At 40.4% G+C, this 20,193-nt stretch overlaps 2 protein-coding genes across 3 annotated transcripts in view; both read left to right on the top strand.

Moving 5' to 3' along the window:
* The window catches only part of LOC113829400 (polyadenylation element binding protein orb), an 11,479-nt gene extending 340 nt beyond the window's left edge, over positions 1-11,139 (top strand). Inside the window, exons 2-14 of one of the 2 annotated variants that reach the window (XM_027382573.2) lie at positions 3,578-3,731; positions 3,823-3,905; positions 4,065-4,187; positions 4,270-4,406; positions 5,196-5,316; positions 5,447-5,681; positions 5,859-6,050; positions 6,545-6,621; positions 7,059-7,214; positions 8,005-8,097; positions 8,308-8,473; positions 9,079-9,206; positions 9,297-11,139. In XM_027382573.2, the coding sequence (XP_027238374.2) occupies positions 3,578-3,731; positions 3,823-3,905; positions 4,065-4,187; positions 4,270-4,406; positions 5,196-5,316; positions 5,447-5,681; positions 5,859-6,050; positions 6,545-6,621; positions 7,059-7,214; positions 8,005-8,097; positions 8,308-8,473; positions 9,079-9,206; positions 9,297-9,506 (1,875 nt within the window). In that variant the 3' untranslated portion in view covers positions 9,507-11,139. Of the gene's footprint in view, positions 1-3,577; positions 3,732-3,822; positions 3,906-4,061; positions 4,188-4,269; positions 4,407-5,195; positions 5,317-5,446; positions 5,682-5,858; positions 6,051-6,544; positions 6,622-7,058; positions 7,215-8,004; positions 8,098-8,307; positions 8,474-9,078; positions 9,207-9,296 lie in introns of both variants that reach the window. The other variant, XM_027382572.2, reaches the window with a different exon arrangement.
* A 203-nt stretch (positions 11,140-11,342) lies between these two features.
* On the top strand, positions 11,343-15,342 carry LOC138864687 (anti-sigma-I factor RsgI2-like). The gene is made up of 8 exons (XM_070132553.1): positions 11,343-11,478; positions 11,533-11,652; positions 11,833-11,921; positions 12,391-12,519; positions 13,089-13,157; positions 13,638-13,773; positions 14,552-15,143; positions 15,225-15,342. The coding sequence occupies exons 1-8, from the start codon at positions 11,343-11,345 to the stop codon at positions 15,340-15,342; spliced, it is 1,389 nt and encodes a 462-aa protein (XP_069988654.1).
* The last annotated feature ends 4,851 nt before the right edge of the window (positions 15,343-20,193 follow it).

Raw genomic sequence — 20,193 nt, 5'->3', positions numbered from 1 at the left:
GAAATGTACTGTTATAGGAAAAATTATTGAAATGATTATTTACGATTTTTTTTCAATCCGTTTTTTATTGAAATCCATCATTTACAACTTCATTTTCGTTATATATACTTAATTACCTTCGTATGAATTACATCTTGTTTGTTTTTGTTAGGTGTGAAATGAGAAATTTAGTGAAATAACACGAAGAGAGTTGGGGGCGAAAACCGATCGTTCTCCTTGCATCCGAGTCGGAAACCTTTCTTTAGGGGTAATTAATTTATTTATTCAGCACAAGACAAACAGCAGATAAAACGAATGTTATTTAAATTTTATTCTCTGTTGACATTGGAAGGGTATAGATCTATATACTTTAATAATAGAGCTGTTGTGACACGCCCAAAGAGGGTAGATATCCAATCGCAGATGTTTTTTTGGTGGTATAGGTTATTTGTAGCGACGCATAGAGATTGAGGGAAATGGACGCCACCATCTCAATGAGCAGAAGAAATCGAATGGATACAACTTAGTGTAAGCTGTTGCGGCCTCGTATTCACTGCTAAAGGATGAAAATATATCCTGAATATCACCACTCAGCTTCTGTCGTTGATAATTGTTACTGATAGTGACGCATCCTCGCAGAGACTTAATACCATCTTTCCAGCGGTTTCAGGAAATACGACACCTTTCATGGGACAGGAATCGTGCAGGCGGTAAACATTTATCAAGTTGCCAGATACATTCCACCTACTTTGGACATTTCATGCATATTTGTACTCCTATTGGATATCTATAACAGCACTTGCCACCATAAAATATCAAACAAGATCTTGGATATCATATTCCAAAATACTATGTACCTGTCGGAAAAATAACCAGTACAGCCATCAACCGTGACCATTCCCATTACATCACAGAAATGGGTGGAGCTTAGAGGTCTCTTGCCTCCAATCACAAGACAGCTTTTGGTGTCACGTCATGTCGCGAGATGCCCTAATTGTCACCAGAGAACACAAAAGTTCCAAAGGGGTATAAAGGAGTTCACGAAGCTCCAAAGCGGGGGGATGGTGGGTGGAATGGCATGATGTTATCAACCTGTAAATGTCGAAAGAAATTACCATTTAAACAACGTTAAAGTGTCATCATCTGTAAGATGAGTCAAACTTTAAGTCCCGGCAGTAGCAAGCAGGTAATGGTGCAGTCACTTATTTGCCTCAGGTGGGCCTCATTAAAAAAAAACACCCTCGCGATGTACCCAACAAAATGCGCTTTCCGACGGCCAAATTGGGGGACTGTATTGCATCCCTCCACTTCTCGATGTTGTTAGTATAGGCACCAGTTTTGGCATCAACAAAATTGTAAGTGATTAACTTTGAGGCGATTGAAGCCCTCTTCATTCAGACTGTCACATGCTTTCGAACAGTCTGAAATTAGGGTTGTCCCGGGTCTCACATAGGCTCTAATGATTGTGATTAGAGTCAGTCCCATTTTTCAAAGGATACGAAGAAAAGGATTTTTTTTTTTTTTTTTTTCTTGGCAGAATCTACCAAACACCCACTGGCCTTCACTCTTCCTACATTGTACTTCCTCTTACCGAATTTACTCTCGTCAATTTCTACAGTTTTCCTGGGCCCCCAGTCAGTGCATTATTTCTTTTGCATCAAGAGATCAGCACTCCCCTGCAGAAACTAGACCAATCATTAATGGAATTATCACTAAGTTTTGATTAATTTCTAATTTGTTAAAATGTGAATCCTTGATGCAGAAATATATCAAGTTCATTTCCACGTCCAGTTTTGATTTGTCAAACCAGGTGCTTTTAAAAATCGTTCGGGGGAAAAGGCACACCGTGCTTTTTCTTATGCCCCCTAGGGTTAATTTTTTGATTATGACAATCGGGACTTCCTAGATAATATTTATATCATCAGATTTATTCTCTTGTGATGAGAAAGAATCTGATGATCATTTCCGTCACGATAGCAGCCGACAATGTTGATGTTATAAGTCCCAACATCAGGTGATGGCATGAAGTATATCCGTGTGGAAACATGGTAAAATAGGCTATAATAAGATATTTATACGACAAAATAGCATGCAACAATCACCAAAAACACTTCAAATATGATAATGAAAGTTTGACGTGCTCACTTGCCTTCTTTGAAACTTAGACATGACGCGCCAACTTTAAAAAACTCTACGGTAATTCAACCCATCTTTAGGTTAAGTATCCGTGGGTATGAAACACTTATAGACTACGCACTTTTAAACATTACGCTTATAATATTTAACACATTAATGCCTTGGGCACCATTACCCCTTTATGAATAAAGATATGCAATGTATATTTTACACATATATATGTGTAGATTGATTATATATACATATATATATGTATATGTATATGTATATATGTATGTGTGTTAATTGTTACCGAGCCCGACACACCCTCCCAGGGACTAAGTTCCAAATGGAGGGGGGGTCCCTTCCCCCCTCCCAAGGGGGGAAAGGGTCCTTGTAGACTAATTTCCTGAGGGGGGGAGGGATGAAGGGGAGAAAGCGAGTTCACGAAGCTCCATTGGGGGTGGAAGTGATGTCACGTTGGTAGAAAATGGTGCATAGAAAATGTGACATTTAGAGAAAACGCGGGTAAAAATTCTAATTATATGAAAGAGCCTAAATTTGTCATGGCAACAATAGAAAGGATAGATGAAAAGTCTCGGTTTACGTCAAGGTAGCCATTCCATATTTTTTTTTTTTACTCAATTCCTGATTGTTATCCATTGTAATTTTACCCCCCTTAGCACAAGACTTATTGCAATGGGTCTTCTTTTGTAGTCTATTCTGCATTCACTTCCACAATGGGAACACTTCCACATAATCCAAAATATTTTTAATACTTCCATAAAATTTCAGCACAAAATCACCATACCCATAGTCGGAGCCGGCACACAATGTCATTGTCACTTGTTTGCACCAAGGTCACTAGGGTTGAAATGTCAAATGTGCTCTCAGAAAGGGAGGTTGAATCCCATGATGGGAAGGCGGCATCACCCGCCCCTTGGCCACATTTTTTTCAATGCGGGATTGGGGCGTCTCCCGTAACTTAGCTCTATTTTTTCATGATGGGGTAATCTCGTCATCCAGATCCAAGGGGCTCATAGAATGTACAGTGTGTACAGGTTTATAAAATGCTGACTCCTATATGCTCAAATTTTTGACTCGGTTGAGTAGAAAAGATTTATATTTATTTGCAGATGTGAGAGCTTTTTGCTTATTCTTTTGAGGCAAGTGTATGCTGGTTCACATTTAAGTCCTGCATGGTTTCCTTCATTCTTTGTTTTGCCCTTTGGATCTCCTTATGCTTATTCTTGTGATAGAAGTTCCTGCATCAGCCTATGGATTGTTTTATTTTCTTGTTTTACATTTTTGTATCATGTGTAAAGGTTAAGTAGCAGGTTCCTAAATGAATCAAAGAAAATCTCATGCCTAATGTAAGTGACCAAATTTTGTTGCTCATACATTCCAGTAAGTTGATGGCATTGTACCTTTTAGAAAGTCACTAATCAGTTACATACTGAGGAGGAGCTTTATTTTTTTGCAGAATGATCTTACAGACCTATATGGGTCCCTTAACTTAAGTGGTGTAGAACAGGATGAAAACAACTTAGAAGCAATCATGCGTATCAATTCCTTCCTCAACAACTCCCTAGATCTCCGAAATCTCTCATCAGAAAATGCTCACAAGAATTCCATTGGTTCGTATGTCTTTATCACTTTAAAGTTATTATGGATTCATATTGAATGTGAATGTCATTCTTGAATGTTTGATGGCCTACCTATTTTCAGATGCCATGTTGACTGAGTTAATGAATGGAACAGAAGCAAGTGTGGGAGACCTAGGGCCAGTTGGGCCTAAAAAGAATGGTCAGGTAAGAATTTCAAAACAAATTAGATCACTTGTCTAAATCCCAATCTTGAAAAATTGATAAATTGGTCTTCTTGGTTTAATCTGATTTGAACTTATTAGTTGTTATAGTAATGTCTGTATTAACTTAGTTGTCTCTAAGGTATTATGGTATAATTAGCAGACTGGCAATGCTGCTGTAGATCCAAGCATACCTCTAAGTCGTCTTCTTGCTCAGAGCTACAGCTACAGCTCAGATAGCTCCACTTCGCCACACACTCCACTCACTCCTCGCACTACCTCACAGGTTTGATCTTTTACTCTGCAATAGATGTTTTTTTCTTTTTATTTATTTTTTATTCAATTACTTAATGTTTTGTAATTTTCAGGTGTGTGGGCGCAATAATGTCTTCAGCTACATGGATGATAGCCCACATTCAAGTGGTTCAAGTGTTTCACGACACTCCTTTAATTACTCGCCAGGACCAACAAGCATTGCACACAGGATGAGAGCTTCCACTGCTAGGCAAGACTTTTTTTTCTCTCTCTCTCCTTTTGAACTTTTATATATATAGTGTACTAAATGGAATGGAGACTATTTTCAGCTATTTTGAGCCCTTGGATTTCTTTTCTAGTAGTAAAAGACCCTGTGAAAAGACTTCTAACACTTTAATTTTATTGAATGGGATTAAAGATATATTTACAAAAGATCAATTTCCAGTTCCCCATTTCAGCCATTCCTATTCCAAAGAAAAGTTCTTTTTATTGTTATAGTTTCCCAGACTAATCCTCCTATTTTGGAAAATAGGGGGGATTAGGCCTGTATTTCTTCCACTTTTTTTTTTTTTTTTTTTTTTTTTTTTAGGCATGGCTAGAAAGGCAATCCAAGTTCAAATACTATGTATTAGCTTGTAATCACATCTTATCTTTTTATTGCCGTTATGGTGATCATTTCCCCACTTTTTGAGCTAGACTTGACCACATGCTGCCAGGGATTGCATGTGCGTACAAGCCATGCCCACTGTTTATGAAATTAAAATGATTACCCTTCCAAATATAAAGGAAAGATTTGGGAAGCTTAGGGGTGGAAGGATTGCTCAAGCACTTCAATTACTTGCGTAGAGAAGCCATTGATTAATTTTGGTGGCTGTATGGTGCTATGGTTTGTTTTTCTTTTTATTGGAAAAATAATTGATGGCCTTGTCAGAGTAAATCCTACACCATTGCATAAAAAACCTGCACACAAAAAACATAATAGACTGGTGCTTCATAGTAATGTGTGATAAAACCCATGAATTTTATTTTAATTTTTTAGTGAACCTGGTAGCCCTACCTTGGAAGATGCAATCTTGATGGGGTGCCAGGACTCTGCTGCATTTCCTCATGAAGTGAGCGCAAACAAAGCTGGTGATATTACAGCCATTGCTGATCTCGTGGTTTGTGTTCTTATCTGTTTTGGTGTTTGTTTGGTGTACATCAGTTACCTTGCTTGATTACTTTTGAACATGTAATGGTTTAAATTTGAGTAGTTTGTAAGAGATTTAGGAAAAGTTGATATTATTTCAGAGCTCGCTTAACCTTGGTGCCAATGCTAGTGCTAACAATCAAGGAAATCACCCAGCAGTCAGTGTAACTCGTCAAGGTCCACTTCTTAATGTAAACCAGCAGCAGCTGTTGCCAAATGCTGCACTGTTTAATCTACAACAACACCACCAAGTGGGTAATGTAAGCCAGCTGCAAGCAAACTTTAATAACAATTCCAGCATCAACCCACAAAATGCTTTGTCACAGGTACCACAAGGTTAGTATCTTCCTCTGTCCTTTCCTTTTTCTTCTCTATCCTCTCACACAATTTTATTCTAAAGAACCCTTTAATATTGAATTTAACGATTTTGAAGACATCTGTAAATCTCCTTTTGTTACATTTTTGTGTAAAGAATAAAACCCACTTATTTCTTGTAAATTTCATTTTGTCTAGGTGTAGACTTGACAAGCTTAGCTCAGCTACAGAATGCTTGGTTAACATCCCAGTTATTTCCGGGCTTGATGGATGGGACCAGTCTGTTGAGTGGGGAGTCGAGAGCACCAGGGCCTCTTGCCAGCTTGTTGGCCAACCCAACAGACCCTTACTCTATTGAAAAGGCGGCCAAGATGCACAGGAATGCTGCAGGTAGGGTCTGTTGCCTTCAAGTTGTTCTTTGGTATTAACATTTTAACGCATTTAGAGAGCATCTTACATTCAGAGAAGTAATTTATCAAAACTTAATTTTTACACCTACTGTTGAAAAAAAACAAACATAACTGTTGAAAAGTTGTATGTGGCTGTAAATAATTCAACAATATTGGTAACATTTAAAAGATTGATAGTGCTGCAGATCTCGCAGGTACATGCAGTCACATGTAGGCAAATGTGACTCTTTTCCTAGGACTGATCTGATTGTCAAATAAGAACAGATCTGAGAGTACCTTGGTGTAACTTTTGACAAAGCTGAATATGGCTTGTTTCTTAGGTCATAATAGCTGGGGTGTGGAATGGCTACCTTAAAGAAAATTGACAAAGTTGTCAGTCATTTTTGTGAAGGGCTTTTACAATGTTTAATCTTCTATTGTGTAATGATTGATTAATCTCATTAACCTGCAAGATCTTTTGACAATTTATAAAAGCTGTGTGTGATGCAACCTGTACATGGAGTGGACAGCTACCAACAAGAGTACACAAAAATCCCATATACTCCTGTAAGGCAAGTGAAATCTCGCTATTTGAAAGCAGTTGGTGTCTTTCTTTGGGTAAAGAAATTTTGCCCATGCTAGTTTTGCTCTTTTGTTATGAACAACATTTCACAATCTTGTATATGTCAGGATTGTTTAGATTACCATTTTACTTATCTGATTTATTTTATTTTATATATATATATATATATATATATATATATATATATATATATATATATATATATATATATATATATATATATATATATAATTTTTTTTTTTTTTTTTTTTTTTTTTTTTTTTTTGTACCATACATTTTGCTTTCTTTGCTTCCATATTTGTACATAAGAGCTACATACAAGTTAATACATCAGAAAACTAAATATTCCCCTGGCCATCTGGCTTTGTGGCAGTAACTAATACCTTGCATCCTTTCATTATTATTTATATGCTTTGGAATCTGCAGGTGTTTTTGGGTGGTGTTCCCTGGGATGTCACAGAAGCAGCTTTGAAACAGACCTTTTTACATTTTGGTAATATCCAAGTGGAGTGGCCTGGTAAAGAGAACTCTGCAAACCCACCACGTGGATATGTGTACATCCTCTTTGAACATGAAAAGCAGGTCAGTTTACCATTAGTATTTTTTTATTGTACTTGTATTTGAAGGTGACTGCCTTTTTATATGATTATGAAATTTTGATTTTATGCACTATTATTCTTGGCCCAAAGCTTTCTTAACCCTTGTATCCAGGCATTTTGCTGAGCAGATGTTGCCCTAAATCCTGGCATTAGGCTTACTTGAGTACCTACTCTAAAAGATATATATATGTAATGCATGTATGTATGTAATGTATGTTTGTATGTAATGCATGTATGTTTAAGAGCATGCTTATACCTAATACTGAGGCTAAAATGAGGCTTTCAGCCTACTTTTAAAGGCCAAATAAAGGAACAACTGTTTAAAAGGCACAACTTGGAGGAAGCTCAACTGTGCATGATGTGATACTGTGACTCCAGTGAGAGAGATCAAGCCATCACTTTGATAGGCCATCATCCTGGAGTGTGCGTGCATGCAGGATGTAAAGATATATATATATACTGTGTATATATATGAATGAGCATTTCCCAAGTGACAATGTCTGGATGCTTTTAGATACAGAAAATTAATGAGGTGCTTAAGAATAAAAGCTCGCCTGAAAGTATCCAAAATCCATGTTTAAAAAAATTTCGGGCAAATTTTCATAGAAGAGGGTCTCTTGCAAGTGCATTTTGTCAATGAATTTTAAAGCAAGATGTTAGTTGTAACTTCATATTACTACTTTATATTACAGGAATGTGATATGTTCAATTTCTAGTTCAAATGATTTTGATTCTACCTTGTCTGGTTTCTTAGCAAATTTGATGATTTACAGGTGAAATCTCTACTGTCCTCTTGTAGCCAAGATTTTAGCATTGGTGGGAACTATTACTACAAGATTTCTTCAAGACGAATTCGTCAGAAGGAGGTAAGATTTTTAAAGGGCGTTCAGATCATACATGTCTTTAGATAACCTATAAGAACTTTACTTTGTGATTGTAAACCAGTTCATTTATTTTTTGTGATGGATTATCTAAGTATAGATAACTGTTTTTACCTGGAAAGGCCTTGATGGAAATCTGGGAATCTTCTTCAACAAAAGTTAATGTTAATTTCATTTCTTTTTTCTCTTAAACAGGTGCAGATAATTCCATGGGTGATCAGTGATAGCAACTATGTCCGCTGTCCATCATATCAGTTGGATCCTGCAAAAACTGTGTTTGTTGGTGCACTGCATGGAATGTTGAGTGCAGAAGGATTGGCTAACATCATGAATGACCTGTTTGGAGGAGTTGTGTATTCAGGTACATTGTATTTCGGACTAAAGATACGTGTGGTAGAGTTTTCGTGTGTAAATAAGTATACTCTCGAAATGGCAGTAGAGAATGCTGAAAGTGTTTCACAAATGAAAGCATTTTGGAAAAGAATAGAGGTCGTGTACATTGAGGACAACTCCACCTTTTGAGATGATGTGGGGAAATGTGTGCCTAGAAGGAAAATTATGGGGAGGGAGAAGATATATGGCTTCAATAGGATAAGATCAGTGGCTAAAGTTTGGGAGAACAGAGGGTGGCTAAAGATAGTCTTTAAATAAGAAGCCATAGTTGCTGACAAGGCATTGCTCAGTACATGAGAATTCACTCCATACCTGTATATGCACTGCCATCAACCTGTCATAGAAAAGGAAATTAGAATTTAGAAAGTTGGGAAAATTGAGTGGGTGTCATTAATATAGTGTACTTCTAAAGTGTATTTGTGTGTGAGGAAAGTTTGTTCTAAAACACTATTAGTGGTAGACTAAACAGTGGAGAATGGCTTACAAATATATAATAAATGGAAATACGCTACTGTCACATGTTTTGTTTTGCTTAGAAATAAAACCAATAAGAATGGCTATCCTCTCTTACAGGAATAGATACAGACAAGCACAAATACCCAATTGGGTCTGGCAGAGTCACCTTTAACAATGTGCAGTCATACAGGAAGGCAGTGAGAGCAGCATTCATTGAGATAAAAACACCCAAATTTACCAAGAAGGTAACTGGTAAATGTTCATTTTATTCCATATTGTATAAATTGATTGGTGTTGGTTAAAAATTTGATACTACCACTGACTTCCTATTTCAGGTACAGGTGGATCCATATCTTGCTGACTCTCTCTGTCAGCTCTGTCAGATGCAGCAAGGACCATATTTCTGTCGAGATGAGAATTGCTTCAAGTATTTCTGTCGATCATGTTGGCAGCTCACTCACCCAATGGATGCCCATGGCGGCCACAAGCCTCTCATGAGGAACTCCAAGCTCCGCACACAAACCACTCTTAGCCGAGTTATTTAAACTTTGTATTCTGATACCACCTAATTTTAGTTAAAAATATTTGGCGATTTATGTATTCATGGTCATGTCCACTCATACATTGAGAGGTTAATGAAAGGGGTGTATATTTTGTGGTGTAGAGGTGTGTGTTTTAAGAGACTGTACCATGACTAAGGTGTGAAATTTTTGTATGGACTTGAGGTGGTTGACCTATTGCCATATATCAGGTTGATTGTGGTGTTGGTTTAATGTTTTACTGTGTGATTGTCATTATGATACTCTATGAAGAGGGCTTTCATAGTAGGTTGAATAGGATTCCATCAGCTTTTATTGGCTTGCAAAATGTGGTTTTATTACTGCCTAAAATACTATTAATAACACAAGTGTTTTTAATATATCATGCTGAAAGCTGTATGGAAGAAGCCAGTCAGCTTCATATTATTTTAAGATGGAACTTGCCATTTTTAGTGCAGCACACCTAAGCACTTTTATATTTTTTTTTGTTTTTATTTGTGTCGGTCACAAAAGCAAAGGAGAAAGTATCCATTAGGTTTTTAGTTGGTGTTCCATGCCATGGTAAGAAATTTTCAAGTTTCGAATTCTGCTTATTTAAACATAGGATTCTCTTTTTGTATGTGGGCCAGTTTTAGAGAACTAGTTTACATTTAGTCTTATTTTTATGGAATTTACAAATATTTTGATGGGCCCATTGACAATAGCATTGAGTTTGGTCCAGGTTTTCTATCTTAAATTGACTTTCACCTCCCCAAGGTCTTAACTGCAAAGGAATGAATTTCCCCCAAGAAGTGTTTTGTCCTCGCATTCTTTTTTAAAAGGTGGGGGCGTGAAGGAAACTGAGTCCAAGCCCTATAAGAGTGCTTTGTTTCCTGCCTTCCTCTAGTAGGGAAAGTAATCAGTTGTCTTTTGTTTGTGTATCATGACTTGGTGATTGTCGTAGATTTTTAAATCGCTCATAATTTGTAATCCGCTGGAGCAGTTGGGCCTCCGTGCAGTGGGTGACCATTTTAATGTTTGGTTACGAAATAATTGCCTAGTAGGAAGGTGAGGGTGTCTTCTTGTTAGTTTACTTTTTTTGCACAGTACTACTAACTTTTACTTAATTTTCTAATAGGTTGGGTTTTTGGAGGGAAGGAATTCCTACCTTTGGCAGGCTTGCCAAAACATTAAAGTGATCGTTTTGAGTTTAAATCCATCATTGCCTACGTCTTGTGGTTTGAATTTTTAGATATTGATAATAGAAACATTTACTTTATCAAAAGTGGTCATTTTACATATGGATGAAGGTCACTAATTTACGTGAGTTAATCATTAGAAAAATGGACTGGTATCTAGGTGAATTGTTGCTTTTTAATTTACATGGGAATTGTATAACATGTTGCTAAACATGTAACTTTTACTACTATGGAAGGTTAATTTTGTTGATGACTTGGCTTGTTGAAGGATCTCTCTTTTTGGAATTGCCTGATTAAGCAGTAAAAGTTTACTGTGAAGATGCAAGGAAGTTTACACAATTTCACAGTATTAAGATCATGTGATAATTTGTGGTTTCCTAAATATGTATATTTTTTGAAGTACACGTTCTGTTAATCAAATTTCATTTTGTTACTTTTGTATAAGAATATATTCAAGGAAATTAAGTTTCTTTATCCTTTAATTCAATATATCAAGTTTATCAAAAAGCATACTGAAAAGTCAGATAAGTACAAGGAATAAATTACCCAGAGACAGACTGAGGCCCAATGCAGATCTCCCCTGCCTTGGAAACTCAGCCCTTACCCCTTATGGGGACCCTGAGGGGTAGACATCTTTACCCTCCCCTCGCATGTCAAGCTTACGATGGTCAATATTGAAGTTTTTGTACCCTATTTAGGGTCATTGAGGCTTGCCCCTTTATCAACGACCCTCTCTGAATCAAACCTCTTTAGTTTATCGACCCCTGACTTCCCTTTGACCACGGCTCCGACCACTGTTAGTACACCACCTTCCCTCTACACATTTTTCATACTTGACTGAATCATCTACCCAGGCTATACCCCCAATCCCTTGCCTGTTGTCATCATGGGGGGTCTTACGAGACGGAGACTGAGACCCAATGTAGGAATCTCCCGTCTAGGGCCTCAACCCTCGACTGGACTAATTTTGCATGGTCTTTTCCCCCTCCAGCTTTTTGTTTCTCTTCTCCAATCCCTTCTACTATCTACGTCCTAAGGTGTAAGAGCCGTGATGAAAGGATGAAAGGCTGACCTTGTGCCAGTCCTTGAACGGCCTGCGGGAACCCTGGGCATGGTACTCCCGATTTAGTTGTCTAGCCCTTATCCCCGTACAGGGCACTTGGGAATGGACTGTTTATTTCCCTTTACAGAATCGAGACTTCCCATAGCCAGTAACGAAGATGTAATGTCCTTATTAGGGGCAGTGAGGCTTGCCCTTTCATCAAATAGCCCCACTGACTCGCCGACCCCAGGCTCTCCTTTGACCATGACTCTGAACATAAACTACTACCCACTCCTCAATGCCTACTAGTGCATTGCCCACCCAAGCAGAAAATCAATCTCCAGAAGACATTCCTATCCACCCAACTTCCTCAAATTCATCAACTCTACCCCCGCAACTTTCATCAAGCAAGCAATCCTCCCTTATTACTACCTTGCAGCTTGATTCACCATTCTGTAATACTCCCTCTTCCACACGTCCCCGACCATCCACCACCACTAACCCTACAGATATCTTAAATACTGTTTAGCCCAGTTAAATGGGACCGATTTTTCGCGATCCCTTCTACAATCCCCTACTCAGGCAACACTTCTCTTTCAACAATGTCTCCAAAAACAAGTGGGCAGAGTCCCTTTCTATACCAGACACGATCGCTCCCGTCTTGTAACAGTCAGATCAGAAACAATCTATAGCACTATCAAATTTAACTGATCATTCTGGCAACCCCATTCCTGCAGAACCACATCCAACCCTTGCCAAAATCACCTTCCGTATCTACACCGATGGACAGTCCCTCCCTGTTCGACCATACCAACCCCCTCCCCGTCAATGTCAAAACTGTTGCCGTTCCACAGACCGATGCCCCATATGTGCCCAACCTGGTCATAACCGATCAAACTGCTCAGCACATGTGCTAACTGCGGCGGCCCCCATAATGTATTTTATAGAGGCTGTCCCACTTACAAGTTTGAATCTGAGGTATCAACTATCAGATACAAAAATGGTCTCACTTTACGTGAAGCCAGACGAAGCACGTCGACAAGGTTTCTCTCGTACTACATACTCTAGTAACCTTGTTCGCTCAACCCCAAGATGTCCCCATTTCCACTTCTACATTCTACATCCCTCAGACCAATTCCTTTGCCACTCTAAACCCAGACACCCCAATCTCAACTACAGCCCCAACACCAACCCCTCTCCCTCCCCGCACTACCCGTAGTAGACAGACTAAACGTTCTAACCCTTCTTCCCCTACAGCACAGTCACCTCCACCTACCTTTACCTTTATTCCTAAGACACCAGTCTTCTCTTCCCTCCCTCATAAGAAAACCTTTATCCCACAAAACTCTCCAACCAACTTCATTGCAGAAACAATGGATGACAAGTTATATGCTTAAGACACAAGATCCCATAACTCATGCTCCTTCCACACTTGAAGTGGCTGCCGATATTCATATCCCTCCTATTAATATTCCCCCTACACCCCTTCCTCCTACTCCCTCTCAACACAACCTAACCCCCTCAATTCCGTCCACCTCCGATATCCATCTCTCTCTTACAATACCCCTTCCTCCTAATCCCTCCCAAGACAACACATCCCCTTCAACTCAAACTATCCATCCTTCCGATATCCACCCTCCTACCACTAATACTGCCTCACATCTACCCCCTCCCAACACAACCCGCCCCCTTAAACCCCAACTATAGGCACATTCTCCCTCCTTCCATCCCCTCTATCTTTTGCACTCCCTCCCGGATACACACGAGAATAACTCGTGTCACAACAATACCCTTCCCCAAATTCCCTACCTCCTAATACCCCTCCTCCCCCAGATGCCCCAATACGTACCATATGCGATATCACTCATAAGCTATAGCTCCCCTACATTGGTCCTCTATATAACGTCCCTCTTTCAGTTCCACACATTCTCTTGCCCTGTCCACACTTTAATACAGCACGTACCTCTGCTTTTCCACACCTATCCGCCCTTCGCCGACCTCCCAACATATCAGACATCCTTACAGAATCCCACAGCTTCTGCCTTGACAACCTGTTCTCCTTCCTCAGACGCATAAATATCCTTCACTTGATCTAACTCCCTTACCTAAACCACCACCACCATAACCTTTTCCCCTATCTTCAACCTTTCAACACTCCTCTAGATAGTTGACACATAGCAACTATCACCTGACATCCCCTTTACTATACCTTCCTATAGTGCTATATGACCTTAGATGTCTAGCACATTTATTTTAACCATTAACCATTAACCCTCTCCCCCAGTTTCCTACTGTCGTGGTGGTGGGGGGGGGGGGGGGTGTAGGAGACAGACTGAGGCCCAATGTAGATCTTCCCTGCCTTGGACCTCAGCCCTTACCCCTTATGGGGACCCTGAGGGGTAGACCTCTTTACCCTCCCCTCGCATGTCAAGCTAACAATGGTCAATAATGGAGATTTTGTACCCTATTTAGGGGCATTGAGGCTTGTCCCTTTATCAACTAACCTCTCTGAATCTAACCTCTTTAGTTTATCGACCCCTGACTTCCCTTTGACCACGGCTCCGACCACTGTTAGTACACCACCTTCCCTCTACACATGTTGCAAACTTGACCCATCCTGAATCATCTACCCAGGCTATACCCCCCAATTCCTTGCTCGTTGTCGTGGGGGGGGGGGGGGGCTTAGGAGATGAGGACTAAGGCCCAATATAGGGATCATCCCTACCTTGGGCCTTAGCCTCTGACTCAACTAATTTTGCGTAGACTTTTCTCCTCCATCTACTTTTTTTCCTTACCTTCCCTACACCTATCTATTTCCTTAAATGTGAGAGCCTCTCATCCTTTCAACACGACTGACTTCGTGCCAGTCATGAACGGCCTCAGGGAGCGACGGGCACGGTATTCCCCTGTAGTTGTCGAGCCCTTACCTCTCATGGGGACCCTGAGGAGTAGGCCGTTAATCATCCCCACTTATTTCAAGCTCCCCATGGTCAGTAATGAAGATTTTGTACCCCTATTAAAGGCATTGATGCTTGCCCCTTTATCAAATAACCTCCGTAGTTCCGACCCCAATGATTTACCGACCCCTGACTCCCCTTTGACCACGGCTCCGACCACGGCTCAGACCACGGCTCAGACCACTGATTCTACTTCCCCATTGACAACGCCTACAATCAACCCAACTCATTCTGAACCATCTCTCCAGATAACTCGATCTCCAAGTAACACCCCTCTCTCAACCCCAATGTTCTTGACACCATCTTCTACCCAAATACCCTTTTTCTACACCCCCTCCCTTATAACAACTCTTCCACCTTATTGCCCCCCTCCCCAACACATCACTACATCTTTCCACACCACACCCTCCGCCTCTCGACCTCGTCCTTCAACAATTCCCACCTCTACAACCGTTTTGAATAAACTGTTTAGCCCAGTCAAATGGAATAGATTTTTTGTGATTCCCTCTACAGCCTAGTACTCTGACAATACCTTACTTTTCCAAAGTGCCTTCAAAAACAAGTGGGCCAGATCCCATTCCGCAACCGTCATGATCGTTCACGCCTTGTCAGTTGAATCGGAGTCTCAAGCCCTTGCAATATCTAACCTGGTTGACGAAGACTGAGACCCAATGCAGGGATCTCTCCTGCCAAGGACCTCAGCCCTCGACTCAACTAATTTTGCATGGTCTTTTCGCCCTCCAGCTTTTGTTTCCATCCCTTCTCCAACTTCTTCTACTATCTAGTTCCTAAGGTGTAAGAACCGTGCTGAAAGGATGAAAGGCTGACCTTGTGCCAGTCCCGAACGGCTTGCGAGAACCATGGCCACCGTATTCCCCTGATTTAGTTGTCTAGCCCTTACCCCCTTAAAGGGCTTATGTGAAGTAACAACTGAAAATTCTAAAAAGGGAGAATTAGCTCGCAAACTATCTCTCTGAGTAAAAAAGGAAATCTGAAAATAATTCCCAAAAATTGATTTATTTCGATTTTCCGAAGTCAAGTTATATTTTCCCGCGAAAATCCGGAACCCGGATATGTGACGTCAATTCCAGAACGCGATCACAGCATTCTCTGCATTCAATACATTGTACAACATGGCGGACTTACTACAAGACTACAGCGGCAGTGAAATCAGTGAAGTTTCATCGGATTAATCCGACGAGAACATTGATACAACTTCTTCAGAGGGTGCCTATGTCTTCGAAGAGTTGGAAGAAGAGGAATATTAAGGGTTGATGACCGATGTACATGCACGAGCCCGACGCTGTGGATGTCGAAGTTGTACCAAACCAGCCAGACATGGAGTGGCGTCGAGACCCGAAGGGTGTAAACTATTTTTACTGACTCCCGTAACTCTTTAACCCTCATAAAGTATATGCACTCGACCAATCCCCTTGTCTGTAAGATCCAGAACTGGTTGTTCTATCTATCCCCACGTCGCAAACCTGTCAGATTTTGCTGGGTACCCAGCCATGTTGGAATCCCTGGCAATGAACAGGCAGATACTCTTGCACGCTATGCTGCAATGTCCACATCACCTCAACTACGCTTTTCGTATATTCCAGCTACGGATTATTACCCCCACTTAAAAATCTTGTATACCCGATGGCAATCTTTCTAGTCAAGCCTCCACAACAATAAATTACGTACTGTAAACCCATCAATCTCATCTTGGTCAGCTCCATTTCACAGGAACAGACGTTGGGAGACGGCCCTCGCACGCTTACGTATTGGCCACACTCGCCTAACACGTCTATCTAATGTCACGCTCTGACCCGCCCCTATGTCCTCTATGGAACGTCACTCTTTCAGTTCCACACAATCTCTTGTCCTGTCCACGCTTTAATACAGCACGTACCTCTGCTTTTCCACACCTATCCTCCCTTCGCCGACCTCCCAACATATCAGACATCCTTACAGAATCCCACGGCTTCTGCCTTGACAACCTGTTCTCCTTCCTCAGACGCATAAATATCCTTCACTTGATCTAACTCCCTTACCTAAACCACCATAACATTTTCCCACATCTTTAACCTTTCAACACTCCTCCAGATAGTTGACACATAGCAACTATCACCTGACATACTATACCTTCCTATAGTGCTATATGACCTTAGATGTCTAGCACATTTTTTTTTTTTAACCATTAACCATTAAACATACTCCCTACTCCAGTAATGTCGCTCGCTCTGACCCTCCCCCTCCACCTCAAGATGTTCCAATACCCTCCCCTATACCTACTTACTTCCCCACTTTCACTTCTACATTCTACTTCCCCCAGTCAAATTCTTGTGCCACTCTAAATCCAGACACCCCAATCTCACCTACAGCTCCAACACTGTCCCCTCTCCCTCCCTGCCCTACCCGACAGACTAAACGTTCCCCCATTCTTCCCCTACTAAACACTCACCTACCGTTGCCTTATTCCTCAGACACCAGTCTCCTCTTCCCCTCCCCCCCCCCTCATAAGAAAATCTTTGTATCACAAAACTCTCCAACCAACTCCACTGCAGAAACTATGGAAGATATCCAAAACTATATGCGTGAGTCAAATTCTACGACTTGTTCTCCCTCCACACTCGAAATGACTGCCGATATCCATCCCCGTCCTACTCATATTCCCCCTACACCCCTCCCTCCTACTCCCTCTCAACCCAACCTAACCCCCTCAATTCCACATACTACCGATATTAATCCTCCTCTTGCTTCCTCCCAACACAACCCATCCCCCTCAACACCAACTACTGCCGATATCCATCCTCCCGACACCCATCCACCTCCTCATATTCCCCCTACACCCTCCCAACGCAATCCACCCCCCTCAATTCCAACTATACGTACATTCTCCCTCCCTCCATCCCCTCTATCATTTCCACTCCCTCCTGGATACACACGTAAATCATTTATGTAATTCCCTTACCTAAACCCACCATACCCTATTTACACAACTTCTTTATCCATCTTAACCTTTCAAGATCACTCTAGATAGTTGACGCATACCAACTATCACCATTCCTTTACTATACTTTCTTATTGTGCTATATGAACTTAGGTGTCTAGCACATTTATTTTTGCTTTTTAACCATTAACCATTACTAACTAATATTGTTCAAAGTTACACCCCATCTACAGCAGTCTCTCACTTTCCCGCTCAAATATATTCCCTGTTCTTACCCTCACAAGAAAACCTTTGTTTCTCAGACCTCCCCAACCAACCTCTTTGCTCCCATTTCCTCAATGCTCAAAGTAATTGCTCACCCCCCATTCACCACGTACCAATTTCCCCTGTTTCATCTGCATCAACCCCTCCCCTTCCTTCTCCTTTACCCCTTCCATTTTCCCTGGATACACATACTGTCACAACAACCCCCTTAACAGGACTTGAAGTTTACAGAAATTCGCCTGCTGAACGGAAACAAAAGACAGCCGTCGGATGGTGACATCTCAATGGATTTTTTTTTTTCTGTTGGGTGTATTTTTGCTATTTTTTATGATTACAGATGATTTGATGTAAATGAAAAGTATTTAAACCAATATTGAAGCATTTTCCCATGTTTACATAAATCAAACTTATAGATTGCTAAAACCATAATGGTATGAACCGCTATGATGTGGCAGACTGAACATGAACAGAGCAGAAATTTCATTTGATGTCACTTCAGATGGGTCTTCCAGGAAGTCATAACCAAAGGCAGAGCCACAGTCCCATAGTGACCCTAACCTTTCAGCCATGCAACACACTGAATAACCTTATACTTTTTAGATAAGTGGAATAGTCATCGCCACAAGCAATCTGCCTGTTTTTGCTGCGCAATCTGTAACAGCTGGCAAAATTGTTTCCTCCATAACATCTATGTATATTTCTATTGTCGGGCGTTGGATCCATAAACTGCTGTGGGGCAATCACACTAGTTTCTTATGACCAGGGATCCCTTCACAGAGCAGGTTACTTCCCCAGCTGTGAAAGGACCAGATAAACATACGTTTGATCAAGGAATGTAAACACACCCACTCCAACAATGAAGACACGGAGATAACTTCAGACATTATTTATGCCCTGGTGGACAAAGTGAGAACCAGATAATTGTGGAATACCACCTACAAGCACTAAGACGGCAGAAATTTTGCTCTGCACAGGTATAATCATAAGACTAGCAAGGCTAGTCAACAACTAGTATTTTCCTCCCAACTTCAGTTTTTATCAGTCCATAATTACGTCTCTTGTGCACTACTGATTAGGCTACACTATAAGGGGCATATGCTATTGATTTTCAATTTCTGTTGAAATATGGTGTATCGGTGTAGCTGGTATGGTTGTATGAAGTATGATAAGCAATAATGTGGGTAAGTTGGATTTTTGAAGTTTAGTGCCTTCTTTCTTGATTTTTTTCACTCAATATTATATTTAAAGAATTCAGTACTATCTTCGATGCACAATTCATCCAGGTTACTGTAGACACTTTGGTCTATTCTGGGTCGAAGTTCCTCTGCGGCGAGAAGGGACACTGTATAATGTGACCAATCCGCTCTGTAGCTGACAGACATTCGGCATGGCTGTCCAGTGATCCATGACAGATAAGACTAGTGTGACTGTTACTTCGGGCAAACATCCCCCTCCCCCCCATCTGGCTCCTGTCCTCCATATTCGAGAAACTCTCATCTCTGTTCCTCTTCAAGTTACTACTGAACTGGTGCCTATTTCCACAAGGTCAGCAGGGCCTTTCTCTCCTTTGATCTTTGATGCTTAGAACATTTATTTGCTTTTTAACCATTAACTCAGATATGCCTTCTTGCATGGATAGGCCTTAACCCACTGAGACTAGGAAGGTAATGTATGAATGCCGTATCCAGAAATGTTGTCACAAAAAAGTCAGTTACTAGGCCTACCTGTTCATCCATAACCCCATTTTGAATTTTTGGAAAAAAAAAAAATCTTTATTACTATTACTTTTTGTTAACATCATCACAATAATAATGTTAATATTGATTACTAAAATTGTTTGCTAACATAATAATAATCAAGGAAATATTGAAAATAAGAGTGTTGATATGATAATAGTATTAGGAAAACATTTCCTAAAAAATGGATGGGGGTAAACCGGTGTGTAAATAAAATTGACAAAGCCTATTGTTAAGGCAAAACTAACATGGAAATGGTTTGCCTATACTACATGAAGTAAATGTCTGTGCCTATGATTAACCAAAATCGTCAATAAGGCCTTCTGCCCGGATGTTTTAACACATGCTGTCATGTATAGATGGATGACCCTGTCAGGAACCATCATCCCCATATATATGATAACACGAGCTTTGTCCAGTAAGCAGGCAAATTCCAACAGGAACTACTCAGTTGTGTGGATGGGGCCTAGCATCTTTAATGAAAATGTTCACTGTTTTAAAGTACTGAAATATTAGAAGAGACTGTAGAAAAAGGCCATTGTTTGTAATCAACTAGGAGGTTCTGAGTGATTCACAAA

Source organism: Penaeus vannamei, chromosome 17 (assembly GCF_042767895.1).
Source record: "Penaeus vannamei isolate JL-2024 chromosome 17, ASM4276789v1, whole genome shotgun sequence".
Lineage (NCBI taxonomy): Eukaryota > Metazoa > Arthropoda > Malacostraca > Decapoda > Penaeidae > Penaeus > Penaeus vannamei.
The sequence above is the reverse complement of the archived record's forward strand: the minus strand, read 5'-3'. Positions and strand labels throughout refer to the sequence as shown.

What these genes read in the sequence shown, in the direction of transcription:
- LOC138864687 (XM_070132553.1), top strand. Translation starts at nt 11,343, where the DNA reads ATGGTCAATATTGAAGTTTTTGTACCCTATTTAGGGTCATTGAGGCTT. An exon ending in CACGGCTCCGACCACTGTTA is followed by an intron (nt 11,479 to 11,532) that starts GTACACCACCTT and finishes TCATCTACCCAG; the next exon opens with GCTATACCCCCAATCCCTTG. An exon ending in GACTGGACTAATTTTGCATG is followed by an intron (nt 11,653 to 11,832) that starts GTCTTTTCCCCC and finishes ATCCCCGTACAG; the next exon opens with GGCACTTGGGAATGGACTGT.